At 41.7% G+C, this 27,511-nt stretch overlaps 1 protein-coding gene across 2 annotated transcripts in view; it reads left to right on the plus strand.

Moving 5' to 3' along the window:
* Positions 1-27,511, plus strand: part of LOC139693409 (lachesin-like) — a 627,145-nt gene that overhangs the window by 553,780 nt on the left and 45,854 nt on the right. For both annotated transcript variants that reach the window (XM_071591542.1, XM_071591543.1), the window contains exon 4: positions 12,634-12,755. In XM_071591542.1, the coding sequence (XP_071447643.1) occupies positions 12,634-12,755 (122 nt within the window). The remainder of the gene's footprint in view (positions 1-12,633; positions 12,756-27,511) is intronic.

Below are 27,511 nucleotides of genomic sequence, written 5' to 3' on the forward strand. Positions count from 1 at the left end.
TTAATAATTTATAAGATTCTTTCAATTTGTTTTATGGAGCCTTTCCCCGAGAAGAGCGCACAAGTTAAAGCCCACAAAGAACAACTGAAGAAGAGCGCTTGCATTGAGTATCCGCATAGAATGGTAGCGTATGAACGGACTACATTTAACGAATTTGATTATTCAATGGCATGAATAAGAGAAACAATATAATGAAGTCCTATGCTTCCTCCTTTATTGAAAAATTTTCATTTTCATTTCAAATTGACAAGGTTAGTTCAAAAGGCTCTGGATAAAAGCACAGCATGAATTCATTAACCACATTTCAGTAAATACATCAGTTTCACATATCAATTGCCTTGAAAATACCCATTCTCAACTTTCAGTTTCCGTTTTAAACGCGGAAAATATTATAAATAGATTTAATTTCATAAAGAATCTTGCAAGAAATCGAGTAGATTTGTAAGCTTGTGAGATCATCCGGAGGCGTATGTTAACTGCCCTGTAAAAAGTGATTGGTAATTAAAAATCATCCGCGAAAGTTACCGATAAATTTGCAAAAATGTTTTCATTTTCTTCGTCCTCCGTGAATTAATTCCAGTCCGATTATTACCTTTCAAAAACTAAGGAAAGAATTCTCCGCATCCACAAATTAGTCGATCCCTACGGGGGTTGAAAAAATGAAATAAACTTCGGAATTAAAAAAGCAGAAATCACTGAACAATTTTCTTCGCGTATGAATCCGCTTTTGCCGTTAGAGCAGGGGGGTGGAGGCCATGTACCCCTTCTCATCTTCCACCTTATGGAAAAGAATGTTCTCCCTCAAACGCCAAATAAGATCACGGATGAGCAGTTTTAAAAGGGGGCTCACGGCCAACGAACGGCATGGAGGCGCCTTTTTCCAGCCTTAATAATTGAACTAGGACATGACTTTGAGAGATAAAAGGGATTGACGCTGGAGGAGAATGAGTGGGAGGGAAAGGACGGTAAAGTTAGAATAAGGGCGTGGAACGAAAGAAATGGCGGAGAGGGGGAGAGGCGGCGGGGGAACGCGGAAGGAAGGCAGGGATAAAGGGCGGATGGGGTGGAGAGAATGTCGGAGGGGAAAGGTTTCCCGAGAGGGGAAGGGTTGCGAAGGGATGAGACGTATCGAAGGGATTTTGACGGAGGCTTCGGGTGGAAGGGTGGGCTATGTGGGAGTTGCTGGTAGGGCGTTAGGGGTAGGGATGGTGGTGGTGGAGAAGGTGAAGAAGGAGGAACGGGAGAAGTCGCTCGGGTCGAGGGCGGGATTGTAAAAGTCTTATTCTCCGCATCATCGGACAGAATCAAACGCCCAAATTTGGTTGGATAGAGTTAAGTGGGAGCATATAGGGGGGAGGTGTTCGGAAGAGGGGCCGAGAAAGGGTATAGGCACGGGTGGCCACGAAGGGGAGAGGAAGGGGTTGTGCGGTAAGAGGAAAGCGTGCGGTATGGCGGCTAGAGAGGGGGTAGATCGGTGGAAAAGAAAAGGGGATGAAACGAGTGGATATCCCTTTTTCCCTCGGATGCTCCCCGCTGCTCTCTCTGATAAGTTACTTTTGCGTGTGGTTTGCGCAAAGGAATGAATGAACGATAAAGGAGAGGGGGAGTGGAGAGGGGATAGAGCAGGAAGGATGAAAGCGGCCTCCGATGGGTGGAAGTAAAGGAGGGGCCGGGGGGTTGGAGACGTCAAGGGAGTAGGGAGTAAGTTGGGAGGGGGAATCTTAAGGCTCTCGGGTAGTCGGTGCGAGTAAATCTTCGCGGGAGAGGGGGTAGGGATGGCTGGAGACGCCTTATTGGGCGGCATCGTGAAGTAGATTCTGTGGGATGGGCGAGGAGGGGAATCTGATTTAAGCCGAAAAAAGGGTTGGAACGGGATTGGGCGGAGGGGGAGGTTTGTAGTAGTAGTTATAGTGGATTGCGATAGAAAATCCGGGTTCATTGTTCTCGGATCGGCATTAAGGGATTCAAAGACTCTCCTACCCACCCATCCTCACCCGCCCACGCCTCGTTGCACTTTGGATTCGTTTAATTTTTGGTTCGTCAATCCCCTCCGCAAGCCCCCTCAACTCAGCGCACGACTCATTTGAATATTCGGAGCCGTGAAATTTAGTTACCCTTTCTGATATCGCCGATACAGTGTATTCTTATTGAATCGACGCAGGTTCTTCAGCGGAGATGAGTCAGACGTCGTTTTCTGTGGCGAGAAGTGATTTATTCAGGGCCTTGATATTTTAACCTACCGTTGGAGTGCTCTCTGAGTGCAGCTCACTTTGGTTTTGTATTATTATTCAAAGTTAACCTAAGTTGTCCAACTTCCTTATCCAAAGAACGAATTTTCAATTAACTACCGAGTGAAAAACTAACTTCCCTACAAGTTGGAGGATTTTTCATGGTATCTAAGGTCCGTCTCTTTACGTTTTCACGATAAGAAAAACCTTGGAAACTTTTTAATGCCTTAGGAGTTAAGACAATGAATTTTAAATTCTCGAGCATTAATGGAAAAGACAGAACTATCTAAGTGCACAATTCAATGTCAATGACGGTTTTACAGAATACATTGTTTTTTCAATTTCGTCCTTTATTTGAGTCCTTTATTTAAGTGGCTAAATATGTTGTGAATTTAGAGAGATTATTTCAAATTTTCACGGCAGGGAGCTGTAAAAATCTCCGCTCAGTATTCAAAGCACGGTTTATTACCTTCAATAAACGCCGGCAAAAATGAGAACGAATCGTTACTTTTTTTTTGACGACCTGTCAATGATTTCTCCCAGATTATTTTTCTCCACACGTACCTCGATAGAGATTCCATTTGATGCTCTCTCTCATTGTATTCTCCCTTTGGCCAATCCTCTTCGATAACGTTCACCTCTCCTCCCTCGTCGCGTATCGCGAAAAGAGAAATGGCCCCCTGTCACTATGATGACACTTGCACATCCTCCTCCTTATACTAGTATACTCCTACGACCTGACTCATCTGCTATCCTCTGACTGGCATCTCCGTTGCAAAGTCGTGACAGTATTCCATATCAATTTTTCGAATCCATTTTCCCCATCGTCATCGCTCTCTCTCAAACTCAAACACTTTTTTATTGCGCCCTCACGAACGTAGAAAGAAGCATTCCCAACACTAAAAATGTATCCCCGAGTGTCACGCGTTGACGCCTCCTGCAAGCTACTAGTAGAACGCCGAGTTCATTCGCTTCAAAACTTTAATGCATTTTCGTCGAGGAAATTGAGTCACAGGCAGGAAAATTGAACAGCCTTGTGGCATTCTCAAACAAAAATTTAAAAAGCTTGCGTCGAAATGATTTGATGCTTGAGAAAAACGTGCGGTGTGTGCATATGAGAAACTCGAGGCTGTGGTGAATTCCCTTTTCTCCATGCAGTTGAAGAGATGCGCAGCTGTATTAAACTTCGGGGCAGTATTTCCTCTAGGGTCATAGAAAATTGACTCCATCCCATTCTTCTAGAAGGCAATGGTGAGCGAAATTTTTAAAAAGATTAAGCGGCTCTTGACATGGTGGGATAGAGAGATTCTACAAAATATTTTTCTTTGGCTTGGGTGTATTCTGCTGATTCCATAAGAGACGTGCGCTTTCATTTCCACATTTTCATAGCCACTTGGTTTATTCTTGCAGCTCAACATGTGTACCCATATTTACCTTGTGCTCCTTAAACCCCTCTGTTGAACGTCTGCGAATACTTTTCAACATATATTCTCCAAATATTCCAAACAGATTTGGACTCTCTGAGAAATAATATGAGTCTTCACTAATGAATTTAATCAGAACAATTATATCTAATACACTTCTAAGAATAAAATCAGTATTTCAGTCAGTTAAACCTCTAGTAACCACAAAGGTGACTCTATCACTCATCCGTAAAATTACTTTTAGTAAAGTTACATTTTCAACAGAAGGTAATGAGAAGAATTATATTAAATTAAATTCTCCCGTATTGAGAAAATTTAAAATTCCTGATAGATATCCTTGATACTGAATGTTTACCTGTATTGTTATGGAAGCAATGTACTGCATTCTTGAAACACTGACATTCTTTGACAAAGTACAGGTCCTGTGCTTTCAAAATACCGACATTCAAATGAATTTTTAATGACAGTCACACTTATATCTATAAGATATACCTCTGCAGATTCGTCCATTCATTGATGAGTTATCGAGAAGGATTTTCATCTGCATAAAATTTTCACATATAAAACAGTATTTTTCCAGAGAACTATGTTTTAGTACAATTTCATTGAAAACCGATCCACTGATAGTTTCTGTGTTTTAAAATTAATTTTAAAAACTTCCACGAAGTGAAGCCTGGAGATGTAGGGTTTATTAAAATACCAATGTATTGGAAAACTCAAAGGACAAATTGGCGCAGAGTAATATAGTTCAAAAAGATGCGATTAATTATTGAACATTGAGTTGAAATATTTCCTTTTAAGTGTTATTCATTACCGTAGGTTTCTTTTAATCGTATTCAATGAAATTTTTAAAACTCCCTTTTGAGAGTAGTTTGCAATAAGTAGCTGATTCCAGTTGTGTATGTCCGTATTTTCTCGGCATTAATGAAACAAACCAAAGTTGAATTTCATGCGTATTTAAACACAAATGCGTCCCCTCATACTTTACTTACTTTTTTGCTTTGACCCTCTGCACATGATCAATGTTTTCAACTTCAAAGGATTTTAAAAGCTGTGTGCAAATCAACTGAGCCGTGTGATTTACCCCTGGGGGTAATTCCGTTCATGCTTACATTCCGCAGTAATACAGTCGAGACATGAGCGATCAGAGGATTCATTCGAGAAGATGGCTTTGCACCTAGTTATGGATAGGATTTTTTGATTAGTTTCACGACCGAAATATATTATAGGGTCATTATCATTCAACGACAATGTTTTTTATCCAAGTGGTTCCATTGGTACTGAAGATTAGAGTTCCATAGGTATTTGATTCCCCTGGTTTGCCTTCTCGTGTAATCTGGTTCACATATTTCCTTTATTTGGCACGTCTCGGTTTTTCCCGTATCTCCCTGTAATAGAATTGACCCTGGCGTTTACATTCGTAAAATCGCCGTTCCAAATGCGCTTTTACATGGTTTGTTGGAATGGTGACAAAGCGTTGCTCGTTTAGCTCGCTGAGTGGTGCCGTCAAAACCGAAAAGCCTCACACGGGTGGCCTATGGTAAATATTTTGCACTGCTGACGATGTTACAGTCGTAAAAATGTTTTCGCAAGCAGCCAAACGAATACAGCTTTTCGCTTGCTTGAAAACTCAGCCGACAAACGTTTGCTAAATATCAGCAGTGCAGGGCACATACTCGGGCGATGAGAGGAATGGAATATTTTTTCGAAATATCGTTTACGAAAAGAAATTATATAGCCGTAATCATTCGACTGGACACTTGTACCCGTGGCGTATCAATTGTTTATTCAGGGGGGGGGGACTGGAGAGTGAGGGGACATGGGAAGGCGTAATAGGAGCACGGCAAAGCATTTCCGTGCCCAATACATTTTTTCCATCGCCTTTATTGGGCCACCGAACCGGAGGGCATCACTGTGCGTGCGTGGAAATAATGTGGCCGCTTCTCTTTTCCCCTTCCCCACCGACCCACCCCAGAGACCCTCCGTGCCCCCTCCCTTGCTGTCGATTGCAGCTGCCTTTATCGCTAAACTCCCCTCCTAACCCCGCATCCTCCCTCCGCCACGTACTATCACCCCCTGTCCTCCCACTCCCATCTGGCCCTTCTCCATCCCTCTCCTACTCCGTTTCTCACCCTTCTCACCCGTTCTTCGCGAGGGTATATCCCTCCGCTTTTCCTTCCTTCTGATACCCTTCTTCCACCCCACTCCATCCCCTTCTCTTCTCCTCTACAACCAGCATCACTCGTCAGACGACCGTATTAAGACCGTGAAGGGCCGGAAGGAAGGAAGGAAGATGGGGAGAGAGGGAGGGTGAAATGGACGAGCATGGGGAAGAGGATGAGAAAGATGGAAGAATTTTAGTGAAGGAATCGAGGAGGGCGAGGCATGAGCGAGAAGAGAGCTGGCGTAAAACATACGCGACTGCGATATCTCTCCTAGGTCTAACCCCAAAGCGGAAAGGCTGAGGAAGAGGGGGAGACAAGAATATGGAGAGAAAGGGGAAGATAGTGAAGGAGGGAGTAGGAGAGGGTGAGCATTCGCCCGTTATGTAGCGGCGTAGCGGGAAAAGGGAAGGAATGTACCGGGGTGGGAAATAAAGGAGAGTGCTTGAAGGAAGTGGGTGGGTGAGAGGGGAGGGATTGGTTTGGGCGTGAGATAAGGACAAGTCTTGGGACAAAGGGGGAGTTCATAAAATGCTCAGCTCTTTATTTAATACACGCGTCCCAAGGAATGGCTGGCTCCGATGAAAGGTCATTTGTCAGTGGCTCGGCAGGGGGACTATATTTCACCCATTCCAACGGCGGCCTCCTACTCATTCCCTCCCCGGGAGAGGAAAAGCCGCAGCTTAATTGGAATCCCCTACTCTTGCACAATGGTTTCCATATTTTTTCTCTGGTCAATAATTCATTATGGACGCGATGTGTCAGACACTAAATGAGATTGTATTTTTGACAATAGGTACGGGATGGTCTCAACACTAGATGTTTACGTGTGAATTTTAAAATAGCCCTCTGAAAAAAATAATATTTTCCGCAGGAATCCTCAATAGCGAAATGCATGTAAACAATAAATGGTTCTCCAGGAAGATGTATTTTCTTAACTGTCACGCGGCTTCTATATTGAAGCAAAATAATGATACTTTCAAGTTTTAGTGAACCTATGAGCCTAAGAGCATGTCACTTAATTTTGGTTCGAAAACTCCATGTCCCCCTTTTAAAATGATCTTCACGAGGGTCAGAATCGATGAAATTAAATAAGCCCAGTAAAAAATAACCCTTCAGAACTGCATACTCCACACTTTATGCTTACATTTCTCATGTAAAAATTGGGAGACCAGCCGAATAAAACGGGGAAACTAGAGATAGAGACATCTCTGCCAACTCAACTAAACTTCGTTATAATGCAATAAATCAACACGAAAACTTCCCTCAGCTCCTTGCTCCTCTTACCAAGGGGCTTGCTTTACGTTTCGAAATGTCCATAAGTTTTATTTATTGTTTTAGCAATCCCTCTTCGCCGTATCTGTCTTCTTAACATTTTTCCAAGTGCATGTGTGTATCATATATCATCAGTTTAAGTTAAACAAATATATTCTCTTATGTTTTTGATGTATCCAACCACTTTTAGCGAAAGACAGAAAAATATTTCAAGAAAGCTACTAAGGCTATTAGGTCAACGTACAAATGTTTTCCGTGCAGTGGAATTGCATTCACCCTTTCTTGCGTTTTTAAGAAATCACTAATGGTGCTCTTTCGGTCACAATCCTTAGCCCTAACTGGCCACAGGCACTCAAACGCATGAGCGCACATTCCTCTTCATAATTTGTGCACGGCGTTCACTCCAAGAGAATTATAAAAGGGTGTTCACGTGACTGGAATATATCCATCTGTGAGAAGACCAAGAAATCTCAGAATTTAAATAGAGGAAAAATAGGAATGGAACCAGCAACAGCCACTGGGGCTTACCCCGTCATTAGTTCAGGCTGTCCACTCTTGTTCCGCCGTCTTACAAACCGCTTTGGTCATTCCTTCTTTCGGACACCTCCGTCCAAGGGAAGGTCATCAGTCACTGCCCATGCCCTTCCCCCCTACACGGAGTCGCCGACGCCAATTCCCTCCCCCTAGATACGCCATACGAGCACTCACGCCTCCGAACAAGTTCTTAAACGGCTTCCGTTTACACTCTCATCCTATCCCCCACCTTCTCTTTACCCCTCTCTTCCGACCTCCATCACCCACTTCTTAGTGCACATTAGCCACCTCAATCTGTCCTTTTTTGTCCCCTCCCCCTTCAATGCACGTTGCCGACAGCCGCGATGTTCCTGCCGCGAATAATCCTAACCTCCTCCACCCGCATTCTCCTGCTTACAAGAAGCCCAGATCGACCGGCTTCGTTGCTTTCTCCATCGTTATTTTGTAGATTTTTCGGAGAAATCACCCATTTTTAAGACTATTTTAATTTCCTTGCCGGCAAAAGAGCAGTTCTAGTGAGGTTACTAATAGAGGAATTATTACACTTAAGAGTGCAGAATTAGCTGGAGGAAGCAAAGAATAGAGACGATCTGATTATAAAGGTTTCAAATATTTTAATTCAATATCCATGTAGATTTGGTGTCACCCGTGAGAGAAACTGCTGAAAAATTTAATGCCACTGAATGGTCTCCTGGGATGAATATAGCAGAATCAGGGTTATTAAAACAGGATTGAATCAGGTTCACCAAAACGTGTGTTGAAGATGGTCAATCTATACGGATTGAGTCAAACTTTCTAAAAGAAATTCAAATTTTTGTCAAGTAATCAATTCTTTATCGCCTACCGAATCACTCCGTAATAATGGAATATAAAATGAATTAAGCAGTGCCCGTATATATTGTTTATACTGTTTCTTTCAATTCCTATTCTATGCTGCAGTCTTTCATTTGAGATTATGTATCATTTCAATCCTCCACCTCGTTCACTTACTCATGCAGATATTATGTGATCAGTTATCTTTTTTACGTTTGGGTATTTATTTTATTTGCGTTGCATAAAAATTATGTCATTATGTGGCACTTCAAGACTCGGGGTCAAGTGTTTGGTAATCCGTTAATTTACGATTGGTGTGCCTTAAAAACAATTCATCCCAACTCTCACGTCCTTTTTACCGTCAGTCGTCAATGATGCCTCGGTCACGGGAAAATAACTTAAAAGGAGGAAAATCAAACGAAATTTCACCGTCCTGCCGAATCGAAAATTCCCCGCGAAATCGTTGAAATGGGGGCGTCACCTTTTAGCATTTAAGGGATCATAAATCAGGCTTACCGAGTGTGATGACGACGATGGGTTAAAGGGTACAAAGAACGAAAAGTGTATATCATGGAGTTCGCTGAGACTAGTAGTATTTTTCAAAATGATTTCCATTTCTTCTACTTAATCAAGTCGTCTTATTAAGGCACACGTTCTCCAAACCATATACTTCGACTTCTACAAACTTAGTAAACTTCTTCCCTGAAATAGTATATGTCTGTTTAGTTCTTCTTTTCTATTTTAACTTCGTCTTCTTCCGTGTCTGAACAAAATTCCATAAATTTGAGTGGGAGGAGCGCAGAGAAAGAGAGAGAGAGTGCGTGATGAGGAAGAGGGATGCTAAGATTTTACTCCCTTAAGAAACGTGGTGGAAACAACAGAGTGTTTTATTTGAGACGACAAAATTCAGGCATTACGGAGTTCTTTCAAGCACGCGCTGACTGATTTATCCATTCGGCTCATTTGTTATTCCTATGATTTATTAAAAGAATCCCTCTCATTCAAAAACCTCCCTCTCAACCAACCGCTTCAGTCTTCCATTATCTCCTGCCCCGGTCTCTCCTCTTCCCCTCTGCCCCGTCAATCCATTTCCTTTCTCGTTTCCGCCCCACGACCCCCCTTCGGCCCCTTCATCACATTTTTATCTCTCGCCTCTCCTCCCTCCCTACTCCTCCTCCTCTTCCGACGACCTTCTCCCATCAATCTCTCATTGGTCCACTCGCCCTTCCCTTATCCCCTCTTTTTCATCACTTCAAACCGTTGCTCCCTGCTGTGTTGACCCTTTACCCAACTCCAAAACTCCCTGCTGATCATTCCAATTCTTCACTGTCCCTAAGATGTGCTGTTCCCCTCTCTCACCCACTCCTAATTTATTCCTCAATTCCCTCTTTTCCCTTTTGCACTGTCTTTGCAATGTCTTCTACTCTTCGAAACTGCTCCCTCACCTATTTCTTCTTTCGTCGACTGCTACCTTCTGCCTTTAATAGGCTCGCCTTTTTCTTGCCTATATGGATTTCCGGTCAACTCTTGGCCACCCAAGTCGTCGTTTCTCACCAGAAAGTTTAGCCTTAAAATATAGAAAGTTAATACATGAGGGGAGGTGATGATTTATAATTCATCTGAAAAATCTACGTGTATTTGGAATTTGGTGAGAAATGAGGCCATGCATGGCACATGCTGTAGCCATCTAGTTTAAACAATTAGTTTGGTAACTTGAATTAGTTCATTATTCTGTTGCATTGTAATGGAAATCCTCGGAAACTAGTAAATGCTTGGTTATGCGTTATTTTTGCTTTTATTTGCACCTACGGGTCGGTAGACAACTTGGTAAAGGTACTTAGATGTCACTTTAACCGTAACGGCAATGTGCACGGTAGCCGGGCATAGAGCATACATGGGTGCACATCCCGATCGCCGACGGCAGCGGCGACCACGACCACTATTATCGTCATCAAATCGGTTCCTCGAGTGAGTCGGGAAGGCAGAATGGCTTCGATCTAGTTCTGCCAAGGAGATTATTTGATCTTTTTATTCGACGTGAGACGAGCGGTGATCAGTTTATCGTAAAAGGAGTACATTCGCGGATCATTTATTTATACAGTAGTAATGACTTGTCCTACAGGGTCGTAAAGGATCAATTTTATTCCGTCATAAGGAAGCAAGAGTAAAATAAAGATTTTCGGTGGCCTTTTTTGTTTACGCACAACATAGTTTCAATTGGGTGAATATTTATTTTTGATATTTAATATAAGTTATAAGGAGAAAATCATATTCATAGAGAAGCAATGTTAAGTTGTCCTGGAGTGTCCACGAGGATGAATTTTATTTATTATTAAGGAAGGAGGTGGAAACACATGACTTTTAGTTGTTGATTCTCTGCTCGGAACGGCGATTCAATGGAGTGAAAAATATTAGTCAGCAATGATGGCCACACGAGGTTATTTCAAAGCACGCCCTACTCATACGCATGTGGCGTAAAAAAACTGAGTATTATTATGATAGGTATATTTTTCCTAACCGTTTTATCGTAGTTTTCAAGTTGCTGCTCAAAGTGCCCATTTACTTTGGAAATATGAGACTGAGAACTTAGCGAAAGTTTAAGGGAATCACTTATCAGTAATCGGTAGAGAGGTGCTGATTCAGGGGGTGGCATTTACGTGAAGGTAACCAAGTGTTCTTAAATTTTCATTTCGCAATTTTCATTGAATTATAAGACTCCACAGGAATTAGCCAAATAAATTTATTGAGATTGAAAAGATTCAATTTTTCTCTATCTAATCCATATGTTTAATTGCGCGAGGGCGGACGTACATCAATTTTGTTCATATATGACACTCAAACGACGTGCCAAAAACGTAAAGACGCTGTGAATTCAGAGCTGATCGGATATATAATTCAAGAGTTGAAAAGAAATTCGATAGGTTAGCCTAGTTTTTGCCGAATCAATTTAAATTCATTTTTTCCTATTAATATTGCGTTACCGCATCTGTGCGAAACCCTATTAGGGCGCTTTGAGAAAGAGGAGAGAATCTCGGCCGGAGGGGTAGGAGTTTGGCGATACGGCCGAGTGGATGGGCGGGAGAAATAGGAGAGCGGATGAGGGAGCGGGAAAAAGGGCCGCCAATCATACGTCGGCTCTCTAATTAAACGGCTGCCGCGACTACGGAATCCTTGCGCGCCCCCGTTCCGCGTGCGGCCGCGTTCGTTGATTATTTCGCGAAAGGCCTCTCAATTGTTTTGGCTCCCGCAGAGAGGGGTGACTCTTGTTGACCACCTATTCCTTCCCTTTTGTTCCCCTATTTTATCCCCTCTGCCATTACACGCTCTTTCTTGTTCCATTACACACTCTTTCTTATTCCATTACATACTTTTTCTTGTTCCCCATCCCCATTCTCTCTCTCCTGTTTTTGCAAAGACAATCCCATTTTGTTCCTCTCTTCATTCATCCCATCCCTTTCCTTTGCCTTCCAAAGGTTTTCAGATCAAAGGTGTACCTCATGTGAGGCAAAAGAGCCGCCGAATTGCTTATGTGCGTGTGTGTGCGTGCAAGGATATGTTTATATGAAAATTTTCTCCAGCAACAATTTCGGTATAAAGTCTTGAAACGAAGTTCTAATTTTACCTTTTATCCCGCTTTTCATAATTATATTTGGTAGTTAGTCTGTTGATATATTTACGCCCCCCTTAAGTGTAATAGGTGAAATTCCTCTTCAGCCCACGAGACCGAAATATATACTAAATTGTTTCGTAGCTAAAACATACTATTACTGTTTTGGATTTCGGGTACATTTCGCCGCTGCATTAGTATTCTATAAATAGCGGATAAAGAGAAATTTTACAATAATTCAAACTTTTGATTCACTATTATGTTTTCTATTCATTTTCTATCACCCAAAATCTCATCTATCTGATTCAGCATATGTCTATCTTTGGAGAGAATCGGCAGACTCATCAACGTAAATTTTTCCCTCAAGATGAGCCGTGAAACCCTCAGAATCTACTTTTTGAAGCAATTATTTACCATGATGAAATGTATGATCCTTAGAATCCAAACGAGTTCCCTCATTGTTGATTAAATGTATCAAAATATGCCAATCTGTTCATCATCGATTGATACTCTGTATTAATAATTAATAACGCTGTCATGTTAGGATAGGGTGAACCACTGAGTGACATTATGTGTGTTTTTGCTTGCAGTGCCACCAACCATTAGGAGCTCTCCCGCAAACGGGCAGGTCACCGTCCGTAAAGGTGGATCAATCACGCTGGAGTGCAAGGCTTCTGGAAATCCTGTGCCAACCATTACGTGGACAAGAAAGGTGAGTCAAAACTTGATTTATGATACCACGGCCTCGTTATTCGCGTATTAAATTATTAACCAGAGCATTTGCGAAATGTTAATGGCATTTTCTGTATAATATAAAAAGATGAATAAGAATCAGCATCGATTTTTTGTATTTTTAGAGGAATACAGTTATGTAACTCTGATGCTTGAAAATACATGATTTTTCTATTAAGAATCGGGATCGATTAGAGGAAGGGCATTGCCAGGGGTTCGTTGAAATGAAATATCAGGGGCGATTACATTAGATATATTTGTGAATATATATGATAAAAATTATTTTGTACATAATTATCGATATTTTAATTTAAGGTGGGCTGACGGGAAAAATGGAGTTAAACTTCGTTGCATATGCATTAAAATGTCAGTTCAACGCCCTTGCAGTTACCTTAATTCAACAGTTTTTCCTCTTTTTAGTGCTTTTTTACCTACTTAAAGTCAAGATTTTCGTACAATAGGTCCGTAAATTTACACGATGAAATGTTTATGTTACAGAATTAGTTTCAGAGTGAGAGTCCATTGCTGAACCTAATCTTTATGTGGATACCATTTTATCCAAGCATGAATCGAAAGAGATTTAAATGAAACCATAGCTATTCAAACAGGCAACATTTGGTAGTGTCTTCGTGTAATGTATTAAACATTGATAAAATTAAAGTGATAATGTTCATTGGAGAGTATCCAAAAACAGGATAAAATATAGTATTTGTGAATTCTTATGTAAAATAATCTAGATTTTCACGATGAGAATTAAGTAAATACGTTTCCGTAGGGCATTTATAGCAATTCAGCGTAATATTTATTAAAAATGCATGATTTGAAGAAGGTACACAATTCACCTAATAGCATTCGAAAGTTCCGTCATCTCTTTCCCATAATCTCTTAAATAGAATGGAAAGGAAACAAACTATGCAAATTTCACTTGAATAGGGTTCGAGAGAGCCTACAGGGTAACTTTGAATCCAATCAAATACAAAAAAAATTACTCTAAGGCGTTGCTTTCAAGCTCTTAAAAAGCTTCCCATCAACCTAGTCCGTCTGAAAGATTATGATAAATGGAATTACCATAGCCTTTAGATAAATAAATCAAGTGGTCAGTCCTAATCCCCACCGATTTCTCATTAAACGAACAAAACGTTAACGAATTCTTGAAATGTATGTATCCAGTTTTTAAATATTGGGGAATAGATATTTTCCGTTGTACTTTCATATTGGCTCGAATTCAACGATATTTGTTTTTAACCTAAATAAATGGAGAAATCAGGATTTTATAAGAGAAATATGGAAGTTGATATAATCTTAATGGCTATTATTTTGTAATTTTTAGAGTTTAATCATTTAGTATGTGGTTAATATTTCATTTAACATTTACAACTCCATATGAAAGGTACTGTTTGAGTGTGCGTCGAGGAAACGATATCCAAGGAGAAAATAATTCATTTATTGGAGTCTACCTAATAATTTTTCTTGGTTGAAATATTTTTACCGTTTATTGCAAGACTTTTCTGAACGTTTCGATTGGAAAAATGGCTGCTAATTTGTGTGAACCATGGTAAATGCTGTTTTTTTCCTGTAAGCGAAAAATGGAACTGCTTTTGGATATTTTAATGCGTCATATTTAAACTGATTACTCCTTGAAATTAGATCTTGATTACAAATTGATGGTATTATAATGACACTCTTTTGGAAGCTGAAGCTGACATTGGCGTATCCATGTGTAATTACATATTCTGGAAAAAAGATACATACAGGGTGGGACAGAATAGACTCCCTGATTTGACGGATAAATTGTAAAAAATCAACAAAGATAATTAGAAATACTTTTTATTTTTAAAAACTAAATTTAATACCATATGCTTTTTTACTAGGTTTTGAAAATTATTTCATCCTGGTGACGACCTTGGTGAGCGATGCAAATGTTGAGTCGTTCAAAGAAGTTTTCGAAAACTCTTCTCAACATATCTCGCATTATTCCAGCGATGACATCTGTGATTACCTCCTTAAGAGCTTTAAAGGTCATTGATCAAACTTTGTGAACCTCAGCTTTGAGATATTCCCAAAGAAAAAATCACATTGGCTCCAATCCAGGAAGCGAGTGGGCCATGGAATAACGCCTCGTAAGGAGATCAGGCGGCCGGGATTTTGTCCTTGCGAGATCTTTCGTGAACGACGAGCGGCATGAGCCGTGGCACCATCTTTTTTAAAACCAAAAGGCTTCTGTGTCAAATTCATCACCATACTCTTCCATTTTGGGGAGTAAAAAGTTCTCCAGAATCTTACAATAGCGCGCATAGTTCACAGTAACAGTTGAGCCTAAAGATACAAGAAAATAAGGCCCAATAATACCTATAGAGGACAAAGCGCACCAAACTGTCACTTTAGAGCTATAAAGAGGTCTTGGGTGAATTTCGCGAGGGCTGTCAGTCGCCCAGTAACGAAAATGTTGCTTATTTACTGAGGTGGAGCGGTGAAAATGCGCTTCATCGCTAGACTACAGAATAGTGTTGGGTTGCACAGAGGTTAGGATTGCATTGTCAGAATCTTTGTGTTTCACCCAGTCTTCTTAACTAAATATTTGAACAACCATTATCTTGTAGGGATGTAAGTGAAAGTCAGAGTGTGAAATTCGCATTACTATTCTGGGCGATATTTCAAGAGTAGCAGCATATTTCCGCGCAGAGCGCGATGAAGACTGTTCAATGGACGCCCTCACTACGACGATGTTTTCAGGTGTCCGCACACTTTTAAGTCGCCAAGCTTGATTTCTATGAAGTGCAGATCCAGTCACCCAAAAACTAGTTATCCATTCCCGAATGGTTTTATCATCAGGAACCGTATTATGACGAGTCAAGCCAAGCCGCCTACGAAAAGCCCTCTGCATCGCCACCATACTAACATTGTTTTTAAGGCGCGTTTCTATGACAAAGCCTCGATGCTCACCAGATAACTGCATGGTAACTTCTATAAATGGCGTCATTTTCCCCAGCTAAACCCAATACTCCTACTCCGCTAATTTATCTGCGCGCCCTTCAGGGATTTTTTAAAGGCCCTCTCTGAGGCCTTCTTCGGCTCAGAGCACTCTGACCTGAAGGCTTCTATTGTACGTCCAAATTATATATATATATATATATATATATATACATAAATGTTTATCTATATGTATATTGCACTCTTAAGTATCTTTTTCATCTCCCTTTTAGTGTCCCGCCTCAGTTTATTTTTCAACTCTTTACTCCATTCAACTCAATTTTATTATTAAATTCTTCTATCCCCTCTCTATCTTTCTCATTTCTAATTGTCATGCTTTTTTTTATTTTCCTATTTACCGTTAGTAAAGTATCGTTTGTGGCTTTCGATATTCGACTGAATTTTTAATCCCGGGAAATGATTCCTGCATACCTATGCCTACTGTGTTGCTTGAACCCAGTGTTCGTTATGATTAAGCCCTGTCTCTTGCAGACCTCTATCGGTTTTCCCCACGGTCTTTCCTTATTCCCAAAACGTAGTCCCCTACGTGCATCACTACCATCTCCTTTCACCTACCGTTGCATTCCAATCCCATGTATCAAATGTTTGCTTCCGGGTACACCCGCAATTATGTCCCCTAACTGATCGTAAACCCTATCGAGCTTTGTCTCCCTATAATTGCTTGGTGGTATGGGGACCTGAGAAATGACCCAGTTCGTTGGATAAGCCTTTAATTATACTAATTCTATTCTATCAGTTCCTTGCTTAATGTTTACAACGCTTCTTCACACCTTTTTGCTCATGATTATTGCCACCCCTCCCTGGCTTCCTTCCCAGCAGCTGTATATTCCTGTATAACTAACGCTCTAGGCACCCCCGCTATCCTTCTTCTTACCTTGCACAACCTTACAACATCTATGCTTCTTCTCACTATCTCCCTATTAATATGGTCGTCCATAGTTAGTGAGTGAGTCCTGAATGGCTAGGGGATTCAGCCCGCTTGACCGTGTGTCGTGTCATGCAGGGCTTCCGTGGTCCTCATCTTCCTTCGCAGTCCTTGCAAATTGAAATCTACAGAAGCAGCACAGAAGAGTTGGAATGGGGAATTGCAATTTTAGTGAGATAGTGAGGTCAGGGAAATTAGAATATAAGTATAAATAATATTGAATATAAATGAACAAATCTTTCCATGAAATGGCGACAATAAACTCAAATGAAAAACTTTATTAAAGAATTAGGTTCGTAAAACCAAACCGTATTCCCCATCTTGCCAACGAAAATGAGAGCTTTTGTCCTCATAGATGAAAACTGGAATCGTATTATTAAATGGAATCGTTTATTGGTCATCGAGAGGCTTCTTGGCATCTACGCTATTTAGCCGAAGAGATTGAGTTCTGCAGTAAAATGATGGTGATGCCGTCAGTCCTTTCTACAGAACCTAATTTTTATTTGTGATTTCCTGCAGACACATCAAAGTTCTCCTCCACATCACTTCCTTTCTTTCTTTTCATTCTCCTTTTGCCCATTTCCTATCATGCCCATTCCCAGCCTTATTCCCATTTTTCCAATACTCTCGTTCATGCCTCCCGAAAAATAACCGTTTTCCACCTCATGGATCCCGCCCGTTTCTCCCTTGTTATTTCTTCTTCTGCGGCCCCTCAAGCTCGCGAAGTGGGAATCAGGCATGGGTGAATGGTAGAAAGACCGAAGGAAGACTGTTTCTCTCCTCTTCCTCCTCCTTACCTCTTACTTCTTTCACTTCCTCTCCCTCCCCTGTGGTGTGGCTTACCCTCTCAAAACCGTCGTTCGCCGGGGTCAGATTCTCTTAAGTCCACCCCAACTCCGACTCCAAGAAAACCACCCTTCGATCTCGATCCCACCCATCTCTTTTAACCTTACTTCCTCGCGTGGCCTCCCTTCTCATTCCCTCCCTGCTTCTTCCTCCTCCCTCCTCCGCGTCTCTTTCTCTCGCCACCCCCGCATTCCCCTCCGCTTTTCCTCTTTCCGTCTCCACCCAAGTGTAACCTTCCCACCCCCACGAAGCTCAGCCCCCTCCCCCCCAAAAAAAAAGAAAACTCGATCGCCATTTCGAGAAGACCATTCCTTTATTTGGCCATCCGCTCCCCGTGCTTCCCCCATTCCACCGCTCCACGCCTTTAATCGACCCACTTAAGCCGCTGCTGCTTCGATTCCCCGCTCCCCTTCCAAATTCTCCACTTCCTATCCCTACCTTCCCAGCAAACTCCCCAATTTTCTCCGTCGGATCCCTACTTCCAACGTCCCGGATCCCTCTCCAACTTCGCCCGTGCTCTCCTGCGTTCCCCTCCCACCACCATCCGATTTCCTCTCCACATCCACCTCCTCTTTCCCATTTGCAGCCAAACGCCTTCATTTGGTCGCCGGACAAAAAGACCTCGCACCATCCTTGTGCCCTCTCCCCTTCACCATGTTCCCCTCGTTCTGCAGCCCCCCGACCCCCCCACCAGAATGCCGATTCTTATCTCGACCTCTCCCTCATTTCACCAAACCTCGTCCCGAGAGTGCGGACTCTTTTCCCCCTTCCCTCTCCCTTTTCCTATCCGATCCACCCAACAATCGGGCGGCCCCAATACGAACCCTGTCGAACACTTTGGGTATGGTTCCCTCTCCCCGCCACTCATCAAGGTAAGTTTGGACGGGCCGAGAGGTTGCCGATGGTCGCCTCCATCATAATCGATTGCGAACCGGGAGATGCGGTCTTACGCCATCCCCATCTAAACAAAGACAAAGAGAACTTGTGGGAATTGGCGAATGTCCCCTCTCCAAGCATAGCCTGGCGTTCATTTCTATTGTTGACGGAGGTAGTTTCCATGGCCGTCTCAAGTGCTCTCGAGCTCACGTGAACATGCGGTGTAAAAACTTGGAGGCTCGCAAACCTTGTTACTTCCAGGGGCCTCTCATTGTGACTCGTTGACTGCACAAATTGACCCAAGCCGAGGTCTAGGAACCTTTAAATTTTCCTTCTATTCAACGTTTTCTTCTCTATTCATCTTCCCCTTATCCTCAATATAGTTTACCCTCTGATATCTTAAGTAAATATATTTACATATATGGTCTTAATTTTTTTGACTCACCTCTCTTCCAATTACTATGTAAACAAGTAAGGAAACCCAATTTTACGCGCTATTCATGCTCTCTTCTATACTACAATATTTTGTTAGATTTATTGGCGTATTAGTTTTTTAGAAAATGATTCTTAATTTTTATACCAGTCAGAAATGTTAACAAAATATGTTTGAATGCCATAGCAGTTATATTCTATGATGGAATAAATTATTTCTCGAGTTTTATTTACATTTAATTGTATATTTTTTTTGTAAATCACTTAAATAAATACCTAGTACATAATGGTCTCAGTGCGTATTACTGATATTTTTTGAGATTATTGAAATAGCCAAATTTTTATGTCCCGCTGTTGTTTAACTCTTCGTGCCAGTAATTACATCCATGCAACGATTACACACGTGTTACGAATATGTGACTCTTGAATCTGATGATACCTTTGTTAGACGTTCGGCATTCTGGTCACAACTCCGGTGATTGATGCAACTCCGCACCCTTTCACCTTCCCCAAATTATTTCTTCCTCGTCGTTCCCCCCTTTATTCCTATCTGACTTACTTTAATCTGCTCGAACACACCCTCCACTTAGATCGCATAAATCATCCACCCCTAACACCATTCTATCCACAACTAATTTGGTTTCACATTTACCAAGATAGTCATGTCGGTACAGTAACATTTAATACCGGAAGCAGGGCATCACCGAATCCGTGGCATAATATCCGCCGACCACGAAGCGTTTAACTTCTTCGAGCGCGGAAACGTCGATAGGCTTATAATTACAATATTGATTGGTTTGGAAAACTTCCTCACTCCCCTTTTAAAATATTTGATTGACATCTTGTTTGAATTCGACTCTAATCACTGTCATTCGTTTGTAGGTTGTACTTATTTTTACGGGTGAAAATCTTTTTCACTCGAGAGGCATTAAATATATGGTCTTACACTTATCATATTGCAAGAGGAAATTCTATTTCATGCAGAGTATTAACTACACCGGGTTTCCTTCCACTGATCTTCCCCCAGCCGTTCCCCTGAATCCCTGGCATACGCTGTTGTCCCGAGTAGTCTGAGTGCCCGGGCCTTTCGATCCACTCAGCGAACAATCCATGCGTTCCCTCCCCCGGAATCCCCGACTGCCTCCAGCCCCCGACCGCTGCTGCAATGCTCCCTCCTCCTGCCAACCCCTTTCACCCCCTCAGCTCAAGCCCTTGCAGCCTCATCCACCCACAAATCCTACCCCTCTCTATATCCCTACCACCACCTCGCCGCACCGTGTCCCCCCTCCCTTGTTTCCTGCTTCTTTCACTCCCGCGCACATTCTCCGCGGCTCTGAGCGTCCACCGTGAGTGATCCTATCCCTCTACCTCTCCCATCCGAACACGTTCTTTGCGGGTTAAACGCAATCGCAGGCGCGGAGCATAATACTTCATGCCGCGTGGCGTTTAGGTTATTTTTCACAGGCGGATTGTTTCTGTTTTCCATGAAGTGATGAAGTCATCTTCAAGCAGTCGTCATGACGCTGCATCCCTTTTGTATGATTGCGAGTTCAAGAGCGAAATATTAAGAACTATAATATTCTATATATTAGTGACGTAAATTTTTACCTAAGATCAGCGATGGCAAATTTTATGATTAACATCCAAAAAGGCATTTTTTGACTCATTATTTGTTGCCATAGCATTTTAATTTAAACAAATAACTTATGCTACACAAAAAATAGGCAGTAAGAGAAATAATATAGACATATCGATACTGATATAATCCGCTGGAAGTGGAAAAAATTATGACTATTTTTACGACCAATCTTTATAGAGGAACAATGGTTTTCGTGCTATTCATTAATAGCCTTCATATTTATTCATTAAATCCTGCATCGTCTTGTGATAATATGAAGTGATAATAAGCTCAATTCCTTAACAGAATTGAAAAAAAGATACTTAAAACCATACGAATAAATTTTCATAGGTTTCGACTTAGGAGAGCTCAATATATATATTTTCCTCGGGGGAATTAATAAATACATAAACATGACGAAAAACAAAAAAAATCGTGAATACTGGAGGAATTTTATTTAGTACTGTCATGAACCTATTATGGCAGCTGATTGGTCGTTTTCTTTGATTCATATTTCCTCTCTTATTTTTTCCAATCCTCGTATGTCTCTCCTAGTGCTATGAGTTATAAGATTGTATGCAGTATGAGGTGGAACACATATTTACGCCCTGAAGCAAATCAATCAAAGCAGTCCATACGAGGCTCCGACGCCCCGACGATCCCTTGCAATATTTGTCACATATTCATTGCTGTGCATTTCAGCACTACCGTTTTAGCCATAATAGCGTCCACTCCACCCCAGGTTCCACGCTACGAACTGCAGTCTGACATGAGACATCAAACCACCAACCGCTATAGCTCATATTAACCCATTTTGGTGCAGGAACTGACAGATTTACCGTCACTATGTTGGCAAACGATTTCATTTTCCTCAAAGCATGTGGCCTTATGAGATATGATTTTCCATAAGCCTGTTGAATTGATATGGAATTTAGCATGTAAAATTTCTATTTTCACTTTTATAAACGCTAAAAGTTTGCTTCGAATTTTTCTCAGTTCCAATATTTAGATCCTCTTGGCTGCTGATGCAATATTGTAATTGTAGAATTATTGTATTTTGTAATAATGTATAATGTAATATTATTCACCAAAACTCATTAGCCTCACGTTGCACCATAACTGGATTTATTAAGTATCTTGAAAGTCGTGACATGGGAAGTGATATTCTCCACACTTTTACACCCCGTTAATGAGGAATCAAGATAGGAAAAGATGTGTAAGATGCCAAAAATCTCTTTAATATGTTTGCTTTACGTACAAAAGATATCTATTTAATCCGTAAAAGATACCGTTAATCGTGTCAGCATCATTCTCGAGTTTAATTTATTTGACGCTTACTTTTTTAAATGATCCAAAGAGAATGGAGTCAATTAAAAATCGTAAAAAAATGCATGCATAATTAAGCCGTATTTTATATTTCTCACAGTTGATTCATTATTCTCCAGAGAGAGCCCGGGAGGAATCAATTAATTTCATTTCTTTGTTTACACGGCTTAATATTGTAAGTTAATTAAATTCCAATTTCCATTTACCATAGAATATCATCTAGGCCTATTGGTTACGCAATAAGGCTAAATAATCGCCTACAAATATAGATGACATTTTTTGTCGGTTGAAGCTGCCAAAATGAATCATCCCCTAGTTGAGTTCCTTTATGTAATAAAATAAAATGATGTTACTTGTATATAGGGCTTACGGGTGCTAATGTTACATTTGTTTTCATGGTGGAATGTGTAGGCATGATATGATTTAACCTCGGATGATTATATCCTGAGGTTCAAGAGCAAACCAGCATTAAAAATGCCCGTCTGGAACTTATTTAAGTAATTAATGCTTATGGGCATAAAAAATTCGGGCAACGGGAAAATCACGCTTGTGTTTTCCCATTTAAAATGTACAGTTCAATCATTTGGGCATACTTCTCGCACGTGGATGCACCAAGTACGTGTTCGCGTCCATCCATTTACTCTTTTGTTATACAGAGCAGCGAATTTATGTCACTACTGTTCTTCAGTCAGATGCATATCTTCTGTTTTCCTCAAAGCGGTCGAATTCTTTCCTTTCCCCTTCGTCAATCACCCGTCTTCCTTTCCGTCTCTCCCTGTCCCTCGCCCTCCCTCTCCCTCCCTCTTCGTCTCACGCTTCCTCGATCAGTCTCAGAAAGCTTCGCACACGCACGCACACAAGCTCACATTTGCTATCTTATTCCACCCGTTGATTTGGTTTGGGTCTGAAAAAAATTAGGTTCTGGTCGGTCAGTCTCTCTTTTCCTTCACTTCAATTTCATCATCTACCCTTCCAGCCCTTTTCCTTTAACTCTTCCTCGTCTTCCCCTCAATCTCTGTCTCTTTTTCTTAGGTCTCCTACTTTTTTTGCCCCCAACGCTTTTTCGAGATCCGTTGTCCAGAAGAACTGGGTGAAGCGAAAGATTCAAAGAGATGCCGAAATATCAACTCGGTTGAAATAAATATCGTGAGGGGATGATGAGATCATGAGACATACAGTTTTGGAAATAAGAGGTCGTAGAATCAGAAAATGAGAAGAGGGATGTTAATGGAGAGGAGTGAAAATAATAGTTGAAGTAAGTTTTGTGCCAAGATATCCATTTATGTCAATCGAGTAATAATATGAATTTATGTGTGATGATATGTAAAGTAGAATTATGAAGACTATTGGTATTCACTAGAATAAAAATATCAGTCACATTTTCAACGGCATCATTCTGCGGTCATATTTTTATAAGTTTACAAATGGCCAATAAATAATAATTTATTATTAAACGTCCTGTATGATTACTAGTCGTCAAATGTGTCCGTGAATAATAGCAATAGAAATGGGAATCTTAAATCAGTAATGAGAACCAATATATGTGATAAAAGCGATTCAATTCCAAAAATTTCACTTTAATGCCTATCTAACAAAATATTTTGTGCTTCAAAAAGTTATATCGCTGATGACGATGTTGAATTCAATTCTATGCTATAGGAAAGCCTTAGAACTCACACCTGCGGACCGACGAACAATTAGTGAGGCATATTGAGCAGCCAAAACATTTCATGATAACAGGGCCATAAAATTCGCATTTCTTGAAAGGACAACTCTCCCAACTGAGAAGACGACCGGATTTTCCCCAGCATTCCGTTTGCGAAATATTGAGAGGGAAGCGGACAACTCAGGAGTCCGCCCCGGCCTCTTCCAAACGAGAATGAATTGGGTGAAAGGAAGGCTTAAGGGAGTGTGGGCAACAGCCGAGGAGAGGGGAGGTGGGTCGCGAGCGGAGAGACTTCGAGGGATTCGAGGGACGGGACGAGGGTGGGCGGAGGTTGAACGGCTGGGGGAGGAGAAGGAACGGAGGGCGTCGAAACTACCGGAGTGATGATCACTCCCGTGGGCCCACGGGGGAGAAGGGAAAATCCTCGGCCTGATAAGGTTTTTGGAGTGTATGGAGAGGGCGTCGGCAGAAGATGGAAGGGGAGGGTGGAGGAGGGCGGAGGAGGAGGTCGGTCGGAGATGCCGTGTTGGGAAGGCGAGGGGGTGATCCTGGAGAGATGGGTTTGCCCGAGTGTGCGGGAGTCGAGAGGAGTCGGGATGGCTTTAGCTGGAAATGAGATAGGCTCCGTCGGAGGGGGAGGAGGCGAATGGGCGAGGACGAGGCTGCCGACTTCTCCCGCATCTCCCCTTCAACGCCCTCAGGCCGCCGCCTTGTGGACGCAAGCGATTGTGCTCCGAGTAAAAAGGTAGTGGGTACAGAGTCGGAGGGCGTAAGAATCGCTCATGGGGTTGGTGGAGGTGGGAAGGGGGTTGGGCGGGTGGGATTCGGCCCTAGTTTTGTGTACACTGGAAGGGAGAGAGCCGTGGACTTGGCAAGGGGGAGTGGAGAGGGCGGTCAGATGTGTATGGGAGAAGAGGGGTGGTTTGAATGGGGGTGTAAAGGTTTGAATGTAGAAGGGGATTCCGGGAGGGGGTTTGTTGCTTTGGAGGGCAGAGAGGGGTGTCTGTTTGTGTGTATTGGGAGTTTGAGTGGGAGAGAGGAAGAGAGGTGGGTGGAATGGGCTTGAGATCATTCGTCCCGAAATTCCTTCCTGATGCCATTGAGGAGAGGAAGCTCTGTGGTCTGTGGTGAAGTCCGATTTTTCTGCGATAACTTCATATGAATGTGAGCTGGGTGTGGGCTTGAGGAGATAGAGAGACTGGTTGAAGAAGGAAACCCAGCTTACGCCGGGGGAATAAATATCTCGGAGGTTTTCTTCTTTGCCAATAATGGCGGTGCGACATGTACCGGAAGGCTATGTTTTAAACACGATACTCCAAGTTCGTTTCAATGGTCGTTTTCAATGGCATTTTGTGTTCTAGTGTTTTATAAAGTTCTTCAAAAGAATGGTTGCATATGAAAGTATCATGTGTACAATGGCTCGGTCTAGCTTTTTTGATCTAAAGATATATTTTTATGCAAATAAAAATTCTGTTTAGCATTACTGATATTTGTGCGATAACACTTGGAAATATAGAAGATCCCACTTAAATTTATTGTAGGATTCCTTTATGCATTCGAAGACTAAATTTAATTCCATTAAATACATTCTAATAAACCATATTTTATATAAATGCAGTTGTCCTCTGTATGCCAATCGTATATGTTTAACCATCAGAGATAAAATGTTACACCCCATTATAGATGTAATATTTAACCAAGGCCCTCATTTAGGCTAGTGATGCATAATAATAACCGTAAATATACTTAGTTTTCTGTCTTGTGCTCCAAATGGGTTGATTTAATATTTCTCGTAATGCACATTTTAAGCATTTCATATTACTTTCACGAAAAACGTCCTGGAAGCTACATCAAATACGCATATTTTTATTTCATGCCCAAAAAACTATGTTTATTTTCCCGTGAACATTGATTGCCTTGTCATTATATCGCCCTTAGGAGGCGTGCTTCCTTGCCTGCTAGGTTTGTCTGTTGAACATGGCTTGAAAATTCTTTTTAATGTTTGCATGTCTGCACAAAGTGGGAATGGATATTTGGCATATTTTATGGGACTATTAGGAGTGAGAACTGTTCGTTAGGAGCACTGAAATAAAAGAGTCGCCCACCTTTCTCTCTCTATTGTCTTTCTTAGCATCCCTTTGCCCAATGGCAAATGGAATCCTCTTATGCCATTCCCCACGTACATGAGAAATGTTCCCGCAGTTGACGAAATATTTTCACCCCAGTGCAAAATCTATCCTAAACACCCTCAGGCAAAGCTCCCGAATGCCTCGAGCCTCTCACATCTCAGCGATGGCCCAGGAAATATTTGTGGAGGGAGGGAAAGTGGGAAAATTGGGAATGTGGGAAGTGAAATAAGAGCCGAATTCCAGGAGAGAGACGGAACACGAGCAGTCAAATGAAAACAAGAAGCCCCTATTCAAAGCAATCACAGAGGATGTTATCGTTGATATCAGGAACTGTTTTAGTGACATTAAAATCAAAAGAAACCCATATCCAAACCACTCACTGACTTCCTCACTCTCTCTAGCTTTCACGGTAACACATAAATTCAAGCAGGAAAATTAATGGAAAAGTCATTATCTCTCTTCCTCCTCTCCGCCTCTCGTCTATCTGTACTCAAATGTTATTGGTTATTATTTGTGCACTTCCTTTGTTCATATCACAATATTTAGTTCAATGACACTGCACTAGAAACAGTCAAATAAGTCCTATCGCAAATTTGTAACCCAGTATTTATGCATTGAAAGCTACATGTAGAGTTTGAAAGATTAGACTCTTGCTGACTTCATTCATCCGTATCAATACGACTACCTATCAAGTGGTACGATGCTTGTCTGACGGGTCGATAGCGTTGAAATAAATATAAAGGTACTGAGCACCCAATTGAACTCCAGTCCAGGATAAGCGGATTCCCGGAAACTATTATATTCTGACCAATTCCGTGGAAAAAACACCAGTGCTCATATCCTAAATTTTAGAAATTAGTCGGTATGGGGGCTAATACGAGCTGAAGCAATCAAACCAAAGTTCTGGTTGGTAAATTTAGCTGCTCCTAATGAGTCATTCATTTAATGACTGATAGGGAGTAGGATATCGACCTCGGCGATGGGCTCACTGTAGAATAAACATTCATGCCATTATGCAAATCTTGAGCTATTAATTATTTTAAATCAGTAATCTACCTTTACAATGAGAAGGAAAAAATATTGAAAAAATAATTCAAGAAAGCACGATAAAAGAATGCCGGTACAAATCATAAATACTTATGTAGCATAGTTTTATTGACGTTAGTAAGGGAAAAAGGCAAGTCTTAAATGGAAATAAGTTATGAAATAAAAAAAAAGAGAAGTGGAAAATGGGGAGTGTGGAAGTTAGAGGGATTGGAGAGGAGGGAGCATTCGGGTTTTGCGGAGTGCGAGGGAATCGGAAAAAGGAAGAAGATTTGAGTTTTGGTGAGGTGGGAGAGTGCGTGGGCGGGAGGTGAGGTTTAGGACTTCGGGGCGGGGTCGGGGATGAGGCACGGTGGATTGGGGAGACGGACCCTTGTGTATCGAGGGTGGGTCGATTCGCGCACAAGGGTTTGTTCTTTCCTGCTGAGCCCTCAATTTGTGTCCAGCGACCCGAGATGGACGTTTCATGGACACGATCCCCGCCTTCGGCTCCACCCTTCTCTCCCAGCTTTCCTCTCTCCATTTTTTTCTCTCTCCCCTTATTTCATTCCTTCTTGTCCGCCTTCTTTCCTTCCGGCCTCCGTCCCCATCTCATTCTTTATTTCTCCTCGTGCGTGCCCTTGCTCATATCTTTCTAGTTTCTATTCGAACGCGTTCAAATCGCCCGGAAAATGTGTGTTAAAGTTTGGTACTCCGATTGTTCCATTCTTTTCTTGGCCTGGCCGCCCCAAAACATCATTTCTAAAAATATCCTCGTATTTGTTTGCAGAAAGATGAATTCGTGCCTCTCATAACCTGGAGGATGGGCCGTTGAAAGATTTTACAGGATTTGAAAGTGGGGGAATACAATTTTGCTTCAAGAAAAAGGCGTATTGAGGTTTAA

Source organism: Hetaerina americana, unplaced genomic scaffold, assembly GCF_022747635.1.
Source record: "Hetaerina americana unplaced genomic scaffold, ioHetAmer1.1.p SCAF_49, whole genome shotgun sequence".
Lineage (NCBI taxonomy): Eukaryota > Metazoa > Arthropoda > Insecta > Odonata > Calopterygidae > Hetaerina > Hetaerina americana.